This window comes from Salvia splendens, chromosome 2 (assembly GCF_004379255.2).
Source record: "Salvia splendens isolate huo1 chromosome 2, SspV2, whole genome shotgun sequence".
Classification (NCBI taxonomy): domain Eukaryota; kingdom Viridiplantae; phylum Streptophyta; class Magnoliopsida; order Lamiales; family Lamiaceae; genus Salvia; species Salvia splendens.
The window spans coordinates 14,908,874-14,927,699 of NC_056033.1; the positions used below are offsets into that span (position 1 = coordinate 14,908,874).

Genomic DNA, 18,826 nt, shown 5'->3' on the forward strand with positions numbered 1-18,826 from the left:
ATGGCAACTTTAGCTTTGTGCATCGCCGTTGTAACGGTTGCTCTGTTCTCGCTAGTTATGGCAAATTCTCAACATCTAAAGGCAAAACAAGTTGGTATTCTTACATTTTATATTGGTTTAGTTTCTGATATTGATAAATATACATTATAAGGTTGTTTCGATTTATAGGTGTACATCGTTTATATGGGCGATCGACCAAAAGAAGGCGACTTCTCTGCTTCAACGCAGCACAAGAGCTTGCTACATGCCAATCTCAGTTTTTATTGTCTAATTTCTAAGAGCTTCTCTTCTATGTTCGATGTGATTTGTTAGTGCTGAGCCGTGGCTCTATAGTTACAAGAGAAGCTTCAATGGGTACGTCGCCAAGCTCACCGAGGATGACAAGAACAAAATTGCTAGTAACGAATCTTCTTTTCATCGCTCTATGTATAGTATTTCATCAATCAATCAAAGTAAAAATTAAATTAGTGTTGAAAATTGAGATACAATCTTGCCAGGCGAAAATTATACGGAAAAAACAAGGAGAAAATTAAACAGAAACAACTTAAAAATTACACGGAAAAGCTTGTGGAAAACGGTAAGCCGAGTCGAGGAGTCCTCTTCCCGCAAGACGAGATACGCCCCGGTAGTGCTCTCGGTTTGGCATGTCGTCCCCAAAGATTAAACAACTTCGTCTCTTAAGTAGCAGCACCGCTAGTAGCAGAGCTCCGGCGAACGAGAGTAAGGTGGGGGCAGAGCTTCGACGGGAAGATTATGCAAAGAGGGAGAGAGCGTGTATACAAGAATACTTGAGTTTGTTGTGTTTTGAATGCAATGGATGCATGCCTATTTATAGGCCAAGTCCACCCGCAGATGCATATGGACACACTACACGACGGGATATACCATAGACCGTTAGGGTCCATCGGGGACCTTTTGTCTCCCGTTATGCGTCGGGGTCCAGCGGGGACCTGACGTGGACCGGGACCACCATGAGTCGGGGTCAGTCGAGGATAGCGTGAAGTTTGAGGTGATCTAAAAGGAACAAGCCCAAAGGCACAACGACCAGCTCCAAGGCACAAGGCACAAGGGGCACGGGTCACGGTGTGCGGCTCGCGGTTCGCGGGCGGAGGCGCGCGTGTTGGCTCTGTCACCCATCTTATTCCACGATAATTATTGCACATAATAATTCATCTTATTAAATACTTAATCAAAGAAGTTTATCATCCCCGATGTGAGATAATTAATACTTAGTTAATTAATCCCTTAGTTTTTTTTCTCATAGCTCATTTCTAGCTTTATTGTGACTAACTTTAATATATTATTTCTCACTCACCGGGAATCGGATTTGAGAAAATGAATATGCTACGGTCATCTACTCGAAACTTAGATCGACGCTATTGCTTTAATTTCACAAAACTAAATGTCTTGTAACATTTATTATTAGTCAAAGTCGTTTGACCAAGTATGATTCCAACAATTAGTAATCCTATTACTCAAACTAAACACTTATTCTTGATGTTTACAGACTTGGAAGGTGTGGTCTTTGTGTTTCCCAACATGAAAAAGCAACTACACATGACGTGGTCGTGTGACTTCATGGGATTTCCTCTAAATGCACAAAGAGCACAATCTGAGAGTGACATCATTATCTGAATGCTGGACTCCGGCATATGGCCGGAGTCCCACAGTTTTGACGATCAAGGCTTCAGCCCGCCACCCACTAAATGGAAGGGTAGCTGCCAATCCTCATCCAACTTCACTTGCAACAAGTAAGACAGTTTCTCTCTGTATATACAATCAAAACTGTCCTAAGGACTTAATTGGTAATGAAGTTATTATTGGTAAATTGGGTTTTAATATAACCTATTGAACTAATGGTTACACAAGTTTTGTAGCAAAGTTATAGGAGCAAAGTATTACCAAAGTGAAGGGCCTATGTCTCCACCAAATACTCCATCTCCAAGAGATTATGGAGGGCACGGAACACACACAACATCTATAGCAGCCGTCTGCCCAGTTCCCAGGGCGAATCTGTATAGCTTAGCAGCTGGAACAACTCGCGGAGGAGTGCCCTCTGCGCGCATTACTGTGTACAAGATCTGCTGGCACGGTGGATGTTCGGATGCACACATTCTTGCCGCATTTGATGACGCGATTGCTGATGGAGTCGACATTATCTCCATATCAGTATGGGGATTAGTCCCTGTCGAATGCCGCTGGTAATTCCGGTCCCAACCCCAAATCCATCGTCAATTTCTCGCCCTGGTCCCTTTCCGTAGCTGCCAGCACCATTGACCGGAAGTTCCTAACTAGAGTCAAGTTGGGTAACAAGAAGACTTATGAGGTGATCTGTTGTTCTATGTTTTTTTGGTAACATTACATTTAAATACACGACCACCGTCATGAGACGTGACTTCAAGTATTGACCACTCTACCATTACGCCTTAACATACGCATAGTCGCTCCGTGTTTGTACTACATGTTAGTATTTATATAATTCATTATGAGGATTTTACAACATGTTGTGTGATGTTATTTCTAGGGAGTATCGGTGAACACGTTCACCTTAGATAAGGACGATTACCCATTAGTCTACGGAGGAAATGTGGCTAACACTAGTGGAGGATATAACAACTCTGAATCAAGGTATTGTGTATGGTTTGGAACATAATATAAGTGATGATACACTGTGACTGAGACACATATTTCATGTGATGTGTTGATATCAGGTACTGCTTACTAGATTCTTTGGACCCTGAATTAGCTAACGGTACGATTGTCCTCTGCGATGGGCTGAGTGATGGTGAGCCTGTGGTGGCGGTTGCTGCAGCCAGAGCTATACTATACGAGGATCAGTTAAGAGATGCGTCCCTCTCTTATCCTCTGCCTGCCTCTTACTTAGGATTAGTTGATGGTGTTGAAGTATTGTATATGCTTATATCAACACAACTAGGAATCCAACAACAACCATTTTTAGGAGTGATCAAGTCAATGAAACATTGGCTCCATATGTAATCTCATTTTCCTCAAGGGGCCCCAATCCCATCACCATGGACATCCTCAAGGTGGCATACATATATAGTTATTCCATTTCTTGAATTGGGGACTAACTTATTCTTAAAATGTTTCCTAGCCTGATCTCACTGCACCCGTAGTCCACATTCTCGCAGCATGGTTTGAAGCTAGTACCGCCTCGGGATATCCTAAAGATACAAGGGTAGTAGTATACAACATCGTGTCCGGAACATCCATGTCTTGCCCCCATGCTTCTGGCGCAGCAGCTTACGTCAAATCATTCAATCCCATATGGTCCCCCGCCGCCATCAAATCCGCTCTAATGACCACATGTGATAATGCTGCACATATCTCAATTTTGTTTTTGAGACACTTTCCAAAAATGGTCTCATACAAACAGAGTAGAGGTTGCACTTATATACTGCTTGCACATTCATAATTGAGAATTTCTAACTAAAGTTTGGATTTCATCCTATCATTAAAAAGTAAACATCCTCTCAAATAGTAATGGCTTGACAGCTTGTCCGATGAGTGTGGAGAAAAACGGTGAAGCAAAGTTCGCGTATGGCTCCGGCAACATCAACCCTCTCAAGGCTAAATCCCCCGGTCTGGTTTACGACATGGGGGAGGCCGACTACGTCAGGCTCCCATGCGGCCAAGGCTATAGCGACAAAAACCTGCAGCTTGTTACCGGCGACAACTCGACCTGCACTGCAGCCAACAATGGCACAGTTTACAACCTCAACTATCCGTCTTTCTCGGTTTCCAGTGTGTCGGGAAGTTCAGTCACGGCCTTGTTCCACCGGAGTGTAATGAATGTGGGGTCTCCGTCGTCTACTTACAAGGAGTGGTGTCAGGGTGTTTGGTGTGGGATGATGGTACTTACCAAGTTAGGAGCCCCATTGTAGCTCATGCTATTTAGTTCTAACTCAAATTCTTTGTTGCATTGTTGTGTTCAAACTTCTTTGCACTTTAATTAAGGGGTCGTTCATTAAATTACGATATTTGTTCAAAGTTTTTTGGTTGAACTAGAATTAGAAACAGACGAGAATAGAGAAGAAGAGACGTGAGAGAGGAGAGAAAAAAAGTAAGGATGAAAGAAATAAAAGATAAATTAGAGAAGAAAGATAGAAAGGATACTCCCTCCGTCACGTAATAAGAGTCACACTTTGCCATTTTAATATGTCTCATAATAAGAGTCACATGTTATTTTTACCATAAATGGTAAGTAGGTCTCACATTCCACTAGCTCACTTCACTCACATTTTATTATAAAATCATTATAAAAAGTTGGATCTCATATGCCACTAACTTTTCAAACCCCATATTCTTTCCATTTCTTAAAACTCATGCCTACAATAAGAGTGGCTCCTATGAAGGGACGAATGGAGTAGTAAGAATTTGAACAGTACTCCCTCCGTCGTCATTGTATATCTCATTATTATTTTTTCGTCCATCCGTCAATAAATGTCTAATTTCACTTTTACCACTTTTGGCAAGTGATCCCCCCGCTATACTGACACACTCTACTCATATTTTATTATAAAATTAATATAAAAAAGGTAGGATTCACCTTTAGCTAACTTTTTCTACCACTTTTATTTATTTACAAAGTCAAACAATTTCTTAAATTCTTTTTAATGTTATTAACCCAAATAATACCGGAAAATAGATGGCTAAACATCAACAATTTATTTATAATATAACTTGAAGTAGAGCAGAGATCACACGCAGCGATGACGTTAACACAATCACATTAAAATCAACAACAGTCTCCGCCATTAAACTTCTTCCGGTCCATGTTTCACGGCAACGTATAAGCTGCACAACACAGAAACAATGATATTATGAATTTAGAACAATGATATTATATAAAAACAAGAGATTATTTAATTTGGGGAAATCAAACCTCCACACTTGTAACCAACTGGCCTATCGGCAAGGTTACAACGTTTGGGAATGCCGATGGCGATTTGGGGATTAATCCCAGCCATTTTGGCCATATTGGAGAGCATCACAGCGCAGAGGCATTTGGGGTTCCTTCCCAACTTCTTCACCTGAGTGCAGCAGCTGCTCGGGACGGCCGCGTTGGCGTCCTGCGCTGCTGACGCGCACGGAGCCAGCTTCATGGCTTCGTTGTCGGGGGTCGATTTCGGGCACTCGCCGGCGCCGTTTGTGGAGATGGCAACGGAAAGGAAGAGGGCCAGAAAGCACAGCGCCTTGGTTGATGCTTCCATGATGATGAATTAATTATGCATTAGACTGAGGAAGGTGGGAGAATTTATACAGATTAGTTTATGCTTATGGAGGCAGCACCCATAATAATTGATGACTTTACCAAAATATCCTTGCAAATCTGGAAGACATTGACATTGAAATATAAGTACCCCACAATTGTTGACACAACCTTAGGTCATTGAGTCCTTATCCGCACTGTGTGCGCGCGCGCGTATGTGCCACATCGTGTATTGTGTGTATTTTGCGAAGTGTGTTCATTGAGTCCTTATCCGCACTGTGTGTGCGCGCGCGCATGTGCGCACATCGTGTATTGTGTGAAGTTTGCGAAGTGTGTGCAACATGTGTGTATGTATGTATTGTGTGAGTGTCAGCGCGCTATGTGTGTGCGTGCAACGTGCGGGTTGTGTGTCCAATTTAGGAATTGTTCGGAATGCAAAATATTTACTTTGAATATGAGCTTCAAATCATGGAGCTGAGAGAATTTGGAAATTCAATCTAAATCAAAATATTTTTATGGTATCAAACACTGAATTTAAAATTAAATGCTCCAATTTCCGTTCTACACGTTTAATTGCCAACGAAGCTTCATGGTTATAAAATTGTTCAATTTGTAATATTACACGTGAATTATTTTTTGAATAACTTTTTGCTAAAGATATATTTGTACATTTCCAAATAAATAGCTAATTAATTATTTTTTTTAATTTTGTGACTAACATATTATTCGCTAAAGGTGATGGGCTATACAGTAGTCCATTGTCTCTTATAAGTACTCCCTCCGTTTCACCATAGTTGAGGCGAAACTTTTCGACACGGAGTTTAAGAAATGGATGTTGAGTGGGTTGAATAAATAGATAAAATAAGTAAGAGAGAGAAAAAGGTGGAGAGAATAAAGTAGAAAGTGAATAAAGTGGAGAGAATAAAGTAGAAAGTGAATAAAGTAGAGAGAAATAAGTAAGAGAGAGTAAAGTAAGAAAGAGAAAATAATTACTATATATGGAAATGACTCAACTATGAAGAAACTTCCCGAAATGAAAAAATGACTCACCTATAAAGAAACGGGGGAGTAGTTTATAAGTATTTGATGAGTAGAAAACCATTAGGTTTTCAAATGGATTGAGAACTTATTACAATCTTAAACAAATAGGAATGGATGGGATGAATATGTTTTAATTCCCTTAACAATTTTAAACAACCTATGGCCTATTTTAGTGGTAGTGCCGCATAATGATTTTGTGGTGTTGATGGATTCCATATTAAATGTATAGGGTAATTTGGCCTAGTTGTTTAATAGGACAATACAATATCTTAATTTGTTTCCTTCTCATTTGTTTTATTTGGCCGGAGATCACCACACTGTATATATAGCAGCAAGAGCAAAACCATTTTGCCATATTTTGTAGTAGTTTTGTGGGTTTTGATCTATGCAAAACTAAATTTAAATACATAAATGCAGAACAAAGTCATACGTAGGGTATTTTTATGTCATTGCTAACTTATGTTTAGGTCATAGTAACAAAGTATGACCTAAAATGATCTTATCATGACATCAAACCGAATTTTATAATATGACCTAAAACTGCTTAATAATGACCCTCCGTGTTTTTAGTTAATTATTGACCATTAGATCATTTAATCCTAGTGCCAAGATTTGGGCCGCATTTCTGGATTTAAACACATACTTGTTTTGATCATCTCTCTTTTGTAGTATATATATATGCATCAGTTATTTTACCAATATGTCTCAAATTTTTGTTCTTACTTAAATTTTCATGTTTCTAATTAATGAAATTCAAAATAATGCATTACCAACCTTAAGTAGTAAGTACTCCTGTTAAGTATTAGCTGAATAATTAAATAGTACTATAAAATAAAATGGGATTATAAAAAGGTATAGCTAGCTTACCTTACTTCTTTGGTTGTAAGGCACTATGAGTCCAAAAGGTAGAGAAACTATAATCATTTCAGAAAAAATAATCATATTTCACCACACTAACGCAAATTAATATGAGGTCAATATCATGTTTATTCTTAATGTATCTCTTCTACATTTTTCTCTCTCTCATTTTAATTTTCCTCCATTTTAATTATTTATTATTATTTTTTCAAAATAAATATGAAAATGAAAAAGGTCATCTGAACTAGGAATATAGAAAGTAGCATAAAATAAAATAAAATGGATTATAAAAAGGTATAGCTAGCTTACCTTACTTCTTTGGTGGTAAGGCACTATGAGTCCAAAAGGTAGAGAAATTATAATAGTTTCAGAAAGAACAATCATATTTCACCACACTAACACAAATTAATATGAGGTCAACATCATGTTTATTTTAATATTAAGACTTATGACCATAAAATCAACACAGCAATATATTGTACCACTAATTTGACTATCTTAATTACCCACTAACGTTAGATAATGGAAGTAAGGCATCTATCCACAATATTTCCTCCATTCTATAACAATATGGACATTTAAAATAAGGAGAATTAATGCACAATTGATAAAGTAAGAGAGAAATAGAAAGAAAAAGTAATTATAATATTGTTAGTAGAGAATGAGCACACCTTATTAGAGAGAAGGAAGTTACTAAAAGTAAAAAGGATATTTTTATGGGACATCCCAAATTAAAAAATGTCTTATTTTTATTGGACCGAGTGAGTATTTGATAAAAACCCTCCCTAAAATTCGTCATATCCAATTTTTCTCATGTCATATCAGTATTTTAAATTACAATTCCAATACCTGCATGAGTGCCCGACTCGAAATCAGTCACAACTTTTTTCACCATTTTTTACTCTTTTAAAAAAATTTAAGTTAGTAAAAAAAATTTAAATAGCAAAATAATATAAATTAAAAAAAACAATATCAAAACCTACATAATATTAAATGCAGAAAAGAGTAGAACGAGAAACAAACTAGAAAAATAGGTACAAACAAACTTAAACAGGTACGGGTCCAAATTTCTTCGATCATATCTTGCTGGAGTTGACAGAGGACTTGTTCCTCAAGCATTGTAGCCTGTTGACAAAAAATTCATGGATTTGGGGCGGTTCAACATGGTGTTGGGGCTTGTGAGCTAAACCGGAGCTAGGTCTAGCGTCCTCATCAGCCCAATTGGTAATTCCTTCAACTTCATCCTCAATTATCATACTCCCTCCATCCCAAGTTACTTGAGTTGTATTCCATTTTGGGTTGTCCCAAGTTACTTGAGTCATTTCATGTTTTGGTTAAAAACAAAATATCTAATCTCACCTACTTTATTCATTCTTTTACTTTACTTTCTTTTCTTTCTCTTACTTTATTCTCTCCTCTACTTTATTCAACTCACTAAACACAAGTTTCTTAAATCCCTAATGGAAGGAAACGCTTCAAGTAACATGGGACGGAGAAAGTATTATGCATGATGATACATGCATACATGATACCATAAACGTGTCGGGCCTTTCACTATTGCTCAGTGCGATTGCAACACACCAGATGCCCGCTCAACATCCTTCCGTGCAATCTCTTGCCTTTGAGCAAGTAAAACTCTCTTATCATCAGTTGGGCAAGTAATCAACTTCACAAATACAACCACCTCGGGTATATGTCATTTGCCAAGTAGTACCCCATATGATATTGCCGGTCATTGTCTGTGAAGGCTGAGGATCTACCACGATATTGTTCGTTGAAAAGAAACGACTGGTTACATTAAAGTCGTTGTTAGACCCGGCCACACCGAAGTAAGCATGTCGTATCCAAAGCCACTCCAAAATTCGCCACAACTCATTATTACCTTACCACGTCAACATTTCAATTTTCAGCCTCAGCACTAGCCCCAAAATTTGCCCCAACTTATTTCACAATATTCAACTTTTTTTTTGTTAGTTTTTATGTTAACAAATAATGTAAAATAGAAAAATAACATAAATGGAATACCAAGACATACTTAATTTTAAACAAAAGTTACAAAGGAAAAAAACACACAGGAAATAAAAATACTAGTCGAAAAAAGAAACAAAGCAGATCAATTGAATCTCAATTGTTTGATAATGTTGTCGATAAGTTGCTAGTAAAAAATTTTCAGATCCTCGTCGTCGGTCTTGGAGGACGTTAAATCCCCTGCTGTGCTCCAACCACAACATGGGATGCTGTGGTTGTGATGCTGTGGTTGGAGCACAACAGGAGGATCTTGGAGAGCTTGGTCACAATGTCAACGTCCTCTGCAACTATGCATTGACCAATGATAAGACTCATTTCATGCATTGGTTATGGGGTTAAATTCTATAAATTCAGTGAACTAATAAGTGTTTGTAAGTTCAGGTGCGTGTAAAATCTGCCGGACCCAGGAAGTGCATACAAATTACCCGAGGCAGAGAAAAAGGAGGGAAATGAAGTGAAAAGCGCCAACAATCTACCAGACCGAAGAAATGACAAAGACGCTGGCAAAAAGTAAAAATGGAGTAAGGAACAAATAAAAAAAATCAAGGGCATAAAGGACAAATCATGAAGAAGGAGTGCCCTAGGGATCCGAGCCTCAACTATATAAAGGGACAACTCCTTTGAAGAGAGAGTAGCATTCTATCACCTTCCACTTCTCACCATCAAGTTTAGTCTCCTTAGTTTCATTTCTAGTTAGCTCACTTCACAAGCACTTGGCACCGATGGGAAATTCTGGGCAGGCTTAGCGGTAGTTAGTTTCTGTGGTGTAACATCGTCCTCACGGGGGTGAAGATACAATCATTTACTTTTCCGTTGTTTTATCTCTCGCAGTGAACTTCTTTGCCAGAAGCTCGGCACTGCTTTTGTGTTTGAACCTTATTTCCGTAGTTATGGTAGTTTCTATTTTCTGTTTTCCTTCGGTTTCTGATGTTTGATAAGGGTTTTACTGATTTTGGATGCTTTTCGCAACTACCTGTTGAATTGGAGTTGAGATTGGTTGAATCTGAGTTGGTTAGTTGTGAAATTGTTTGAATCGGAGTGGATAGATATTGATCTGGGTGTTGTTGAGTTTGGATCGGTTGGATCTGGAGTGGATTGTGGTTTGGAGAGATGAATCTGATTCGTAATTGTTGGATCTGCATGGCTATGTCTGTTGCTTTCGATTTACTCGACCTGGTAGCTTAGATCTGATAGTTTTTTGCTTAATAGTTATGTCTGAGATCTGATCCATGTTTACCCTGCTTTTGATGCTTTGTTTTGTTCATGTTCATGTTTATTTGCGGAAGAAGATGAAGATCGTTGGTAGTTAGACCCAGATCCGTTGTTTGTTTGCTTTTGCAGCTTTCTTTGTCGTAGTAGCTAAATCGGGAATTTGCCCCACTGCTTTCTCCTGCTCTTTTGTCTAACCATTTTAGTAAACCTTTTTACTTGACCTAGTAGTTTGATAAACCCTCTGTAGTTAATTTCAAGTTCTTGAATCATGAATGCGCTTGTATTTCTTTGTTCTTAGGTCCAATACTTGAGTGCTTTTAATTCTCATGACCCAGTAGTTTAAAATTCTCCCAAAACCCTCCATATGCATGCTAACACATCTGTCCTCATGGGATCGATCCTTTACTTCCCTATGCTAGCCAATAGTGTAGTGGGTTGAGGTTTTGAAGCTGGAAAAGTGTGTGTCCAACGACCGAATTCTGAAGGTTCCACGATCTCCTAGACCCTGCGATCTAGCGAATCATCTGAACCCTGTGGGATTGTGATACATCAATTACCACACTCATCTTCTTCTATGGCTTCAAATAGTGTCGTTGTCGGGGTTGGATGACGTTGTTTATGTTTGTGTTTAGAGGTTTTTGTGTATATAGTTTTGATTTGTTTTTTTATCCTTTTCTCATCAATTTATGAGCAGAGGCTCAAGGTTTGGGAACTAGAATCACGCACCTAGTTGGATAGATGTTCAGTTCAGCTGGCAGCCTAAAGAAGCTCTAGTCCCTGTAACCACCAGATCACGGTTAACAACAGCTGACCCACTCCAGCTGAGTTCAAAAAGTGAGGAGGACCTAACCTCGCCAGTTAAGAAGGAACCAGAGTCGTTTTTAGAAACAGAGGAAGATTGTACAGGGGATATGGCGAACGTGGTGGATAACGATCCAGAGATTGGCTCGCTCAATGCCCATCTGGATGGCGAGCCATCCAAAGCCATTGTCATTACCCAAGCCCAGAGGGCGATCGACATCAAAACAAATGTGTTGTCCGTGATGAGGCATTTCTACTGACGGAAGATTGAGTGTCCATATGAATTTCTCCATGAGTTTTGGAAGCTTTGCAGTATTCAGAAGAGGCCCCATGACTCGACTGATGAGGATTATAGACTACACGCGCTCCCCTTTGCGCTGAAGGGTGAGGCCAACAAATGGTTATTGAGGTTACTGGCCAATTCTATCCACACGTGGGCAGATTTCAAATTGGTTTTCTTGGACTACTTTTTCCCCGCAAATAAGACTAATGCTCTCAAGAAGGAAATTCAAGCATGCATGCAGGATTATGATGAGTCCTTAATCCAATATTGGTCACGCTTCGAAGGGGTTGCTTGACTCATGTCCTAACAACCGAATGGTCGAAGCAGAGGTCTACAACATTTTCTATGAAGGGGCGAATCCCGAGTCCAAGGATTTGATGAACTCCTCGAGCGGGGGAAATTTCACCAAGAAGCTTGTGAGCGAAGCCAGAGAGATTCTAGGAAGATTAATTGAAGCAAAGAAGAAGTATGATCATCCGCATGTCATTCTCAGAAGAGGATCAGCTAATTCGATCATAGAGCAAGACGACGAGAAGGTGGAGGCTCGAATTGACAGATAACAGAAGGCACTTTTAAGTGCTATAGAGAAAAGTAAACTCAACCCTACTATGGTCCGCCCGGGGAGGGATAATTTCAAGCTCAGGTAAATTTGATGGGAAGCTGAAATCCGACAATGCAGAATAATATGTAGTCCAACAATGATGTGGTACATAAGCTTCAGGATGCTCAAGTGGAGCACAAGGTAGCCATGGATATGCTGGCGAAGTAGTTATCTCAGATCGCGACTTCCCTAAGTGAAATGCGCGGGAACGAAGGACGGATTCCTGCCAGAATCAAGCCACCAGACAGGGCAAACATCAGTCAAATCACCCTTAGGTCTGGACGAGAGTATAAAGGTTCGACAATGAAGATTGATGACGGAACACCTCACGTTGTGAGCAAGGAAAAGGATAACCTAACCCCACAAAAGGAAGACACTGAAACCGGGGAAGTTGAAACAGGGGAAGCTTGAACAGAGGATGATATCTAGATCGGAGACTTGGGGAAACCAGTACCCCGAATGGCTGAACCCTTTTTCCTAGACCCAGGAACTGAGATAGAGGATGAAGAAATAAGGAAAGAGACTAGAGAGTCCTCCAAGGGAGATTTCAGCAACACGGTCAAACAAGTGAAGCCCTTTCCCTACCGAGGGGAGGCTAAGAAGAAAAAGGATGACCCTGTGGATTTCATGGAAATCTTCGGTAAGCTGGAAATCAACCTGCCATTTCTCCAGGCCCTGAAGCTGCCTATTTTCAGTAAATTCATCAAGGATTTTATCGCCGGGAAGACTAAACCCAATGGCAAAATAATGATCGAAGAAACTGTGTTAGCAGTGATTCATAAGCGGAGGATGCCGTCAAAACGCACTGACCCAGGTATGTTCACTCTTCCCATTTCAATTGAGGACATTAGAATTGAGCATGCTATGTGTGACCTAGGAGCATCAATAAATGTTTTACCGATTTCCATCTATAAGAAGCTGGTAGGAGTAAGAATGGTTGACACGAATGTGGTGATCCAGTTAGTGGATAGGTCATGCATTAGTCCAGAGGGTGTGTTGGAAAACGTAATAGTTAAGGTGCATGGTTTCTTGTATCCAGCTGATTTTCATGTGATTAGGATGAGTGAAAATGAATCTGCTGAGTCTAGCGGAGTGCTTTTAGGTAGACCATTCCTTCGCACCGCTAAGACTATAATTGATGTTTTTGATGAAACAATTTGTCTGGACTATCATGGGGAGAAATTCACTTTCAACATTGATGAAGCAATGAAAAAACCTTTAGATGTGGAAAATCTTCATGCTGTGGATATCATTAACCCCTTGGTCCAAAAATATCTTGAGACTGAATTAATGCAGAAACAAATTGACAATTCAGAGTTAATGATAGAGAGGTAGCAGGATGGTGTGAGGCCATGAACACTCTAGAGTTGACAGATGAGGAGCTAGCAGAGACGATTGTGGAATTCTGTAAGGGTCCGATGTCCGCCAGGTCAAGGGGATCAGCCCATGTGGCCTAAAGTATGCTTACTTGGAAGAGAATGAGACGTTCCCTGTGATCGTCAACAGAAACTTGACCCATGAACAAGAAAAATGAATTATTGGAAGTGATCAGAAGGAATAAGAAAGCCATAGGTTGGACTCTATCAGATCTGGTGGGAATCAGTCCCGATCTCTGCATGCATCATATTCGATTGGAAGAAGGCCTACCGAGATTCATAGAGGAAACTGAATCCAAACATGAGGGAAGAAGTCTTGAAGGAAGTATTGAAACTACTGTCCCTGGGAATCATCTACTCTATCCCAGACAGTGAGTGGGTAAGCCCAGTCCACATGGTGCAGAAGAAGTCGAGGATACAAGTGGTGAAGAATGAAAAAAATGAGCTTGTGCCCACAAGACTGGTAACAGGCTGTAGGATGTGTATCGACTACCGAAAGTTGAACGAGGTTACACGAAAAGATCACTTTCCGTTGCCCTTTATAGACCAGATGCTTGAGAGACTAGCGGGAAAGCAATTCTTATGCTTTTTGGACGGCTATAGTGGGTATTTCCAGATATACATAGATCCGGAAGACCAGGAGAAGTCAACTTTTACGTGCCTCTTCGGGACGTATGCGTATATGAGGATGCCATTTAGCCCGTGTAATGCACCAGGCACCTTTCAAAGGTGCATGATGAGCATATTCTCGGACCTGCTGGAAGAGTGCATCTAAATTTTTATGGATGATTTTACAGTTTATGGGAGTTCCTTCGAAACCTGCCTAGCTAACTTGGATCTAGTACTAAAGAGATGTCGAGAGAAGAATTTGGGTGATTTTTATGGATGATCTCGGGCCACGTCGTCTCGGAAAGAGGTATTCAGGTGGACAAGACAAAGGTGGACGTGATTTCAAGGCTTCCTTATCCTACAAATCAGAAGGAAGTGAGGGGATTCTTGGGCCACGCGAGATTCTACAGAATGTTCATCAAAGACTTCGCAAAAATTGCACAGCCACTTACCCGCCTCCTGCAGAATGATGTGGACTTCATCTTCAACGAGGCATGTCAAGGGGACTTCCAACTTTTGAAGGACAAGCTTGTATCAGCCCCTATAATCAGAGCTCCAGACTGGAATCACGTCGTCGGAGCAGTACTAGGTCAAAAAATTGAGGGGACGAGTTATGTAATTTTTTACGCCTTGAAGACTCTTAACCAGGCCCAGAAGAATTACGACACCACGGAAAAAGAAATGCTAGTTATTGTGTATTCCTTTGAGAAGTTCCGACCATATTTACTTGGGTTGAAGGTGATAGTGTTCACTGATCACGCAGCTATTATGTACCTGTTGGCAAAGAAGGAGTCTAAGCCAAGACTAATCCGATGAGTGTTGTTACTACAATAGTTCGACTGGGAGGTAAGGGACAAGAAGGGGACCGAGAATAAGGTAGCCGATCATCTAAGTAGAATTTTTCAAGGAGATACAAAGGAGGCTATATCGGATGCATTCCCAGATGAGCATCTATATTGCATGGGGGAATCCTCTAGACCTATTAAATGGGAGACCTGGCAAACTACTTAGTCACAGGAGACCTGCCCAGTACACCAGAGATTTCTCAGGCCAAGAGGATGAAAATTAGGAGTGAGGCCAAGTACTATTTTTGGGATGATCCTTACCCCTAGAGGATGGGTTCAGACCATGTAATTAGAAGGTGTATTCCGGAATGGGAACAGAGGGACGTGCTGGACCATTGTCATACATTGGCAAGAGGTGGGCATTTTGGCCCGAGAAAAACTGCTAGGAAGGTTCTGGACAACGGTTTTTACTGGCCCACACTGAATAGAGACGCATATGAGTATTGCCAGAGTTGTGGTCGATGCCAGCAGACCGGGGGAATCTTTACTCGCGACGAAATGCCCCAGGTTTCAGTAATCATCTGTGAAGTGTTCGATGTCTAGGGGATGGACTTCATGGGTTCATTCCCATCTTCCTACGGAAATTCTTACATACTGGTGGCAGTAGATTATGTATCGAAGTGATAGAGCCTAAGGCGACTGCTACATGTGAAGCAAAGGAGGTCACGAAGTTCCTTAAGGCTAATATTTTCAGCCGATATGGAGTGCCGAGGGCAGTCATTTCAGACCAGGGAACGCATTTCTGTAACCGAACCATGGAGGCCTTTATGAAAAAATACGGAGTACACCACCGAATTTTTACTCCGTATCACCCACAGAGCAACGGACATGCAGAAGTGTCCAACGGGAGATAAAAAGTATTCTGGAAAAAACAGTTAACCCGTCGAGGAAAGATTGGAGTAGACGGTTGGATGATGCACTCTGGGCCTACCGGACTGCATTCAAAACTCTCATTGGAATGTCGCCCTACAGGCTCATGTTTGGCAAGATGTGCCATCTCCCGGCCGGTGTAGAACATAGGGCGTACTGGGCAGTCAGAGAGATGAATATGAAGCCCCAGGCCAGTGAGTAGGAGAGGAAGCTCCAACTGCAAGAGCTGGAGGAATTGAGGCTTGAGTCATACAATATTGCGATGTGGTACAAGAAAAAAACCAAGTTATGGCACGACAAAAACCTCCGGGTCAAGGAGTTGCAGGTTTGTCAGAAAGTGCTCTTGTTCCAATCACAGTTGAAGCTAATGCCCGGAAAGCTAAAGTCTAAGTGGATCGGACTCTACATGATCGTTGGCCTCAGAGCAAACGAAGCTGTGAAAATTCAGGGAAGCGCTTCTAACTCTATCCCTTTCCTTGTTAATGGTCACAGAGTTAAGGTGTTTAGGTATAGTTCAGAGCTGTGTCTGGTGGAAGAAATTCCACTACGCATGCTCCCTACTATCGCCTAACTGGTCAGATTGTTTAGGTATTCTTCGGGAATTCTTGGGTTAGGTAGATAAGCATGAAGTTTTTAATCTGTGGACTGAACCAGGGTCTTCCCAAGAATACTTAAACACGTTTTGTAAATATGTGAATATGTTTCTTGAATCTAAAAAAAATCCAAACAAAGAAAAAAATCAATTTCCCAAAAATATTTTTGAAACACCAAGCGACCCCGAGAAACCAATTGTTATTGAAAATGCTTCGATTTAAATCCCCTTGACCGTAGAGTTTGGTCTCTCATTTTTTTAGTCTAAATTTTCCTAAGTGTTGATATGAGAGGATAAGCATGACTTTGGCGGTTGAGTGAGGGGGAGAAATTTTCGGTCAAAATAGGGGGAAGTTTTAAAATTCAAATTTCAAATTTCAAACTTTTGGGGAGGCGTACGGTTGCTTGCATCATCTTGCAACCGTCCCTCTTCCTTTAACATTTATCTTTTTCCTTTTATTTTTATTTCCTTGTTTCTCTTTTCCTTTCTTTCTTTTTAATTTTTCCTAAAATAACTTCCCCCACCTTATTAACTTCCCCCTCACCATTATTTTCTTTCACAACACACACATTTAATTTTCGAAACCCTAACCGTACCATTCCAAATTTTCTATGTGTAAGCTTTCGACGGAACCGCCACGAACCACCGCGGAATTCCGACCACGAAATCATGGAGAACCAACCACCCAAAAACACCAGCCGGAGGAAGAATCCTCAGCTAAACAAGGCGAGAACCGGCAAGTCTTTGTCAAGACCCTCGACGAACCCGCCAGCGAAGAAGCCACCCTTCGTTCCTCAACTGGACGCGGTGGCGACTCCTTCATCCCAGACCGTGATTCCCAACCCAGTTGCAGTACGGCCAGAGCCAGCGCCGGTGGCGACTACAACCTCTGTCGTGCCGCCGGTGATTTCTGTCGCACTGCCAACTACAACCGCCGTCGCCACCACAGAGTCGATTGATGAGCCCGATGCAGAGCAAATCATGATGGAGTTCTTACAGAAATATGGCCAAGGACCAAAGGCGAGCGAGTTCTATGCCCGCTTGGCAGCGGTATGTAAAGAGGAAGAAGTCACCCTGACCCCGCTTGAAATTCCACCCCGACCGTCTACTTTTAAGAAACACCCACAGCCCAAGCCCTATCCTCCCATAAAGAAAACCCCCAAAAATTACCTGAAACCCTAGCCCATGTTGCAGAACCCCCTTCCTCGGCGGTCCATGCCGAAATCTAGACCACTACATCTACCCACGCCCCTGATCTGCCACATGCAGAGGAGGCGGAGAGGGAGGATAAGAAGGAGGAGAAGGGATGTCAGGGTAGTGAGGGAGGGGGAATGAGGAAAGAGTGTCTGAGGGGGAGGGTGAGGATCAAGTGGAAAATGAAGAACCAGAGGGAGATGATGCTGAAGATACTGGGGAGGGTAGAGAAAGAGAGATGAAGTTGACGAAGAGGATGTTGCTGGTAATGAAGCAGGAAATGTAGAATCTGGACAGGGTCATGAGGAGGATGTTGATGGAGAAATCCTAGCTATTGTTGAGGGAGAAATCCTTGTTGTTGTTGAAGGAGTAATCCCTACTGATGTTGATGGAGAAATCCCTGAGGATACACGTACTGTTGAGAATGAGGAAGAGATTGTTGGTGAGGACGATGGTGAGAATGTTGAGAACGAGGAACTTGTTGATGAGAGTGTGAAGAACCCGAGAGCAAAGGGTTGAAAGAGATTGTGGATTTGGAGGATGGACCGGATGATGAAGAGACACCGGTCGATGAGAGAACGACGAGGAGGAACACCCGCTGGAGCAGGCAGGTGGATGAATTGGTGGCGGCTACAAGGGCAAGGAAGTTACAGTTCTACACCTCAGAAGGCTAGGTAGAAACAGAGGAGGACATCCCTGAGGCCAAGGAGACTCTAGAGAAAGAAGAGGAGGTATCTGCTGAGGCCGTGGAGAGGCGCTTTGATGCTGAGCGTAAGCGCAAGGGAAAGCAGGAGGCTAAGCCCTTGACGAAGAAGCACAGGCAGGCTTCCTCTACCATGGTGATCAAGGAACCCATTCTAGAACCTATCCGAGTGCCGTTTGCCAAGCCATTAGAAGTGCCCAAGGAGGACAGTGAAGAAGAGTAAGAAGCGGAAGCTAACCCGCCCGAGGAGCCCATTTACTAGATGATGGAAGTACTGGTAACAAGGAAGCTGTTGGAGGCCATAGGCCAATTCGACGATCCCAAGAAAGCGCTGACATATAAGGAATGAGGGACGAAAGGAAAACTTATTAAGTCAGGGAAACGCTACCACCCACAATCACTCCAGGAGATCGAGTAGGAGGAGGAATTCCTCTCTTATATCAGTGCCATCGACTTTGAATGGTTGCTGGGTCATAGCGAGACGGAGGTGTGGATTGCTTTGGCCAAGGATTTTTTACCTCGTACAAGTTCAAGTCCACCATGGACCCTGATGACGATTCAATCAGCTTTCGTCTATTCA

At 41.5% G+C, this 18,826-nt stretch overlaps 3 protein-coding genes and 1 pseudogene across 3 annotated transcripts; 3 read left to right on the top strand and 1 right to left on the bottom strand.

Annotated features, from left to right (window-relative positions):
- LOC121774444 lies at nucleotides 1-4,095 on the top strand (annotated as a pseudogene).
- Nucleotides 4,096-4,666: 571 nt separating this feature from the next.
- LOC121769375 (non-specific lipid transfer protein GPI-anchored 5-like) lies at nucleotides 4,667-5,250 on the bottom strand. Its single transcript, XM_042166170.1, has 2 exons — nucleotides 4,907-5,250; nucleotides 4,667-4,818 (listed from the first exon to the last, which is right to left on the bottom strand). The coding sequence occupies exons 1-2, from the start codon at nucleotides 5,232-5,234 to the stop codon at nucleotides 4,802-4,804; spliced, it is 345 nt and encodes a 114-aa protein (XP_042022104.1). The 5' UTR covers nucleotides 5,235-5,250; the 3' UTR covers nucleotides 4,667-4,801.
- A 7,266-nt stretch (nucleotides 5,251-12,516) lies between these two features.
- On the top strand, nucleotides 12,517-13,591 carry LOC121774448. The gene is made up of 2 exons (XM_042171323.1): nucleotides 12,517-13,320; nucleotides 13,487-13,591. The coding sequence occupies exons 1-2, from the start codon at nucleotides 12,517-12,519 to the stop codon at nucleotides 13,589-13,591; spliced, it is 909 nt and encodes a 302-aa protein (XP_042027257.1).
- A 3,427-nt stretch (nucleotides 13,592-17,018) lies between these two features.
- LOC121774468 (microtubule-associated protein RP/EB family member 1-like) lies at nucleotides 17,019-18,469 on the top strand. The gene is made up of 3 exons (XM_042171339.1): nucleotides 17,019-17,399; nucleotides 17,772-18,035; nucleotides 18,218-18,469. The coding sequence occupies exons 1-3, from the start codon at nucleotides 17,019-17,021 to the stop codon at nucleotides 18,467-18,469; spliced, it is 897 nt and encodes a 298-aa protein (XP_042027273.1).
- Nucleotides 18,470-18,826: the final 357 nt, after the last annotated feature.

Excerpts from the sequence above, each read along its gene's own strand:
- LOC121769375 (XM_042166170.1), bottom strand. The coding sequence starts at position 5,234 with ATGGAAGCATCAACCAAGGCGCTGTGCTTTCTGGCCCTCTTCCTTTCC.
- LOC121774448 (XM_042171323.1), top strand. The coding sequence starts at position 12,517 with ATGGCTGAACCCTTTTTCCTAGACCCAGGAACTGAGATAGAGGATGAA. Across the intron at positions 13,321-13,486 it reads TGGATATCATTAACCCCTTG|GTCAAGGGGATCAGCCCATG; the intron begins GTCCAAAAATAT and ends GATGTCCGCCAG.
- LOC121774468 (XM_042171339.1), top strand. The coding sequence starts at position 17,019 with ATGGAGAACCAACCACCCAAAAACACCAGCCGGAGGAAGAATCCTCAG. Across the intron at positions 17,400-17,771 it reads TCTATGCCCGCTTGGCAGCG|AGAAAGAGAGATGAAGTTGA; the intron begins GTATGTAAAGAG and ends TGGGGAGGGTAG. Across the intron at positions 18,036-18,217 it reads AGGAACTTGTTGATGAGAGT|GTAGAAACAGAGGAGGACAT; the intron begins GTGAAGAACCCG and ends TCAGAAGGCTAG.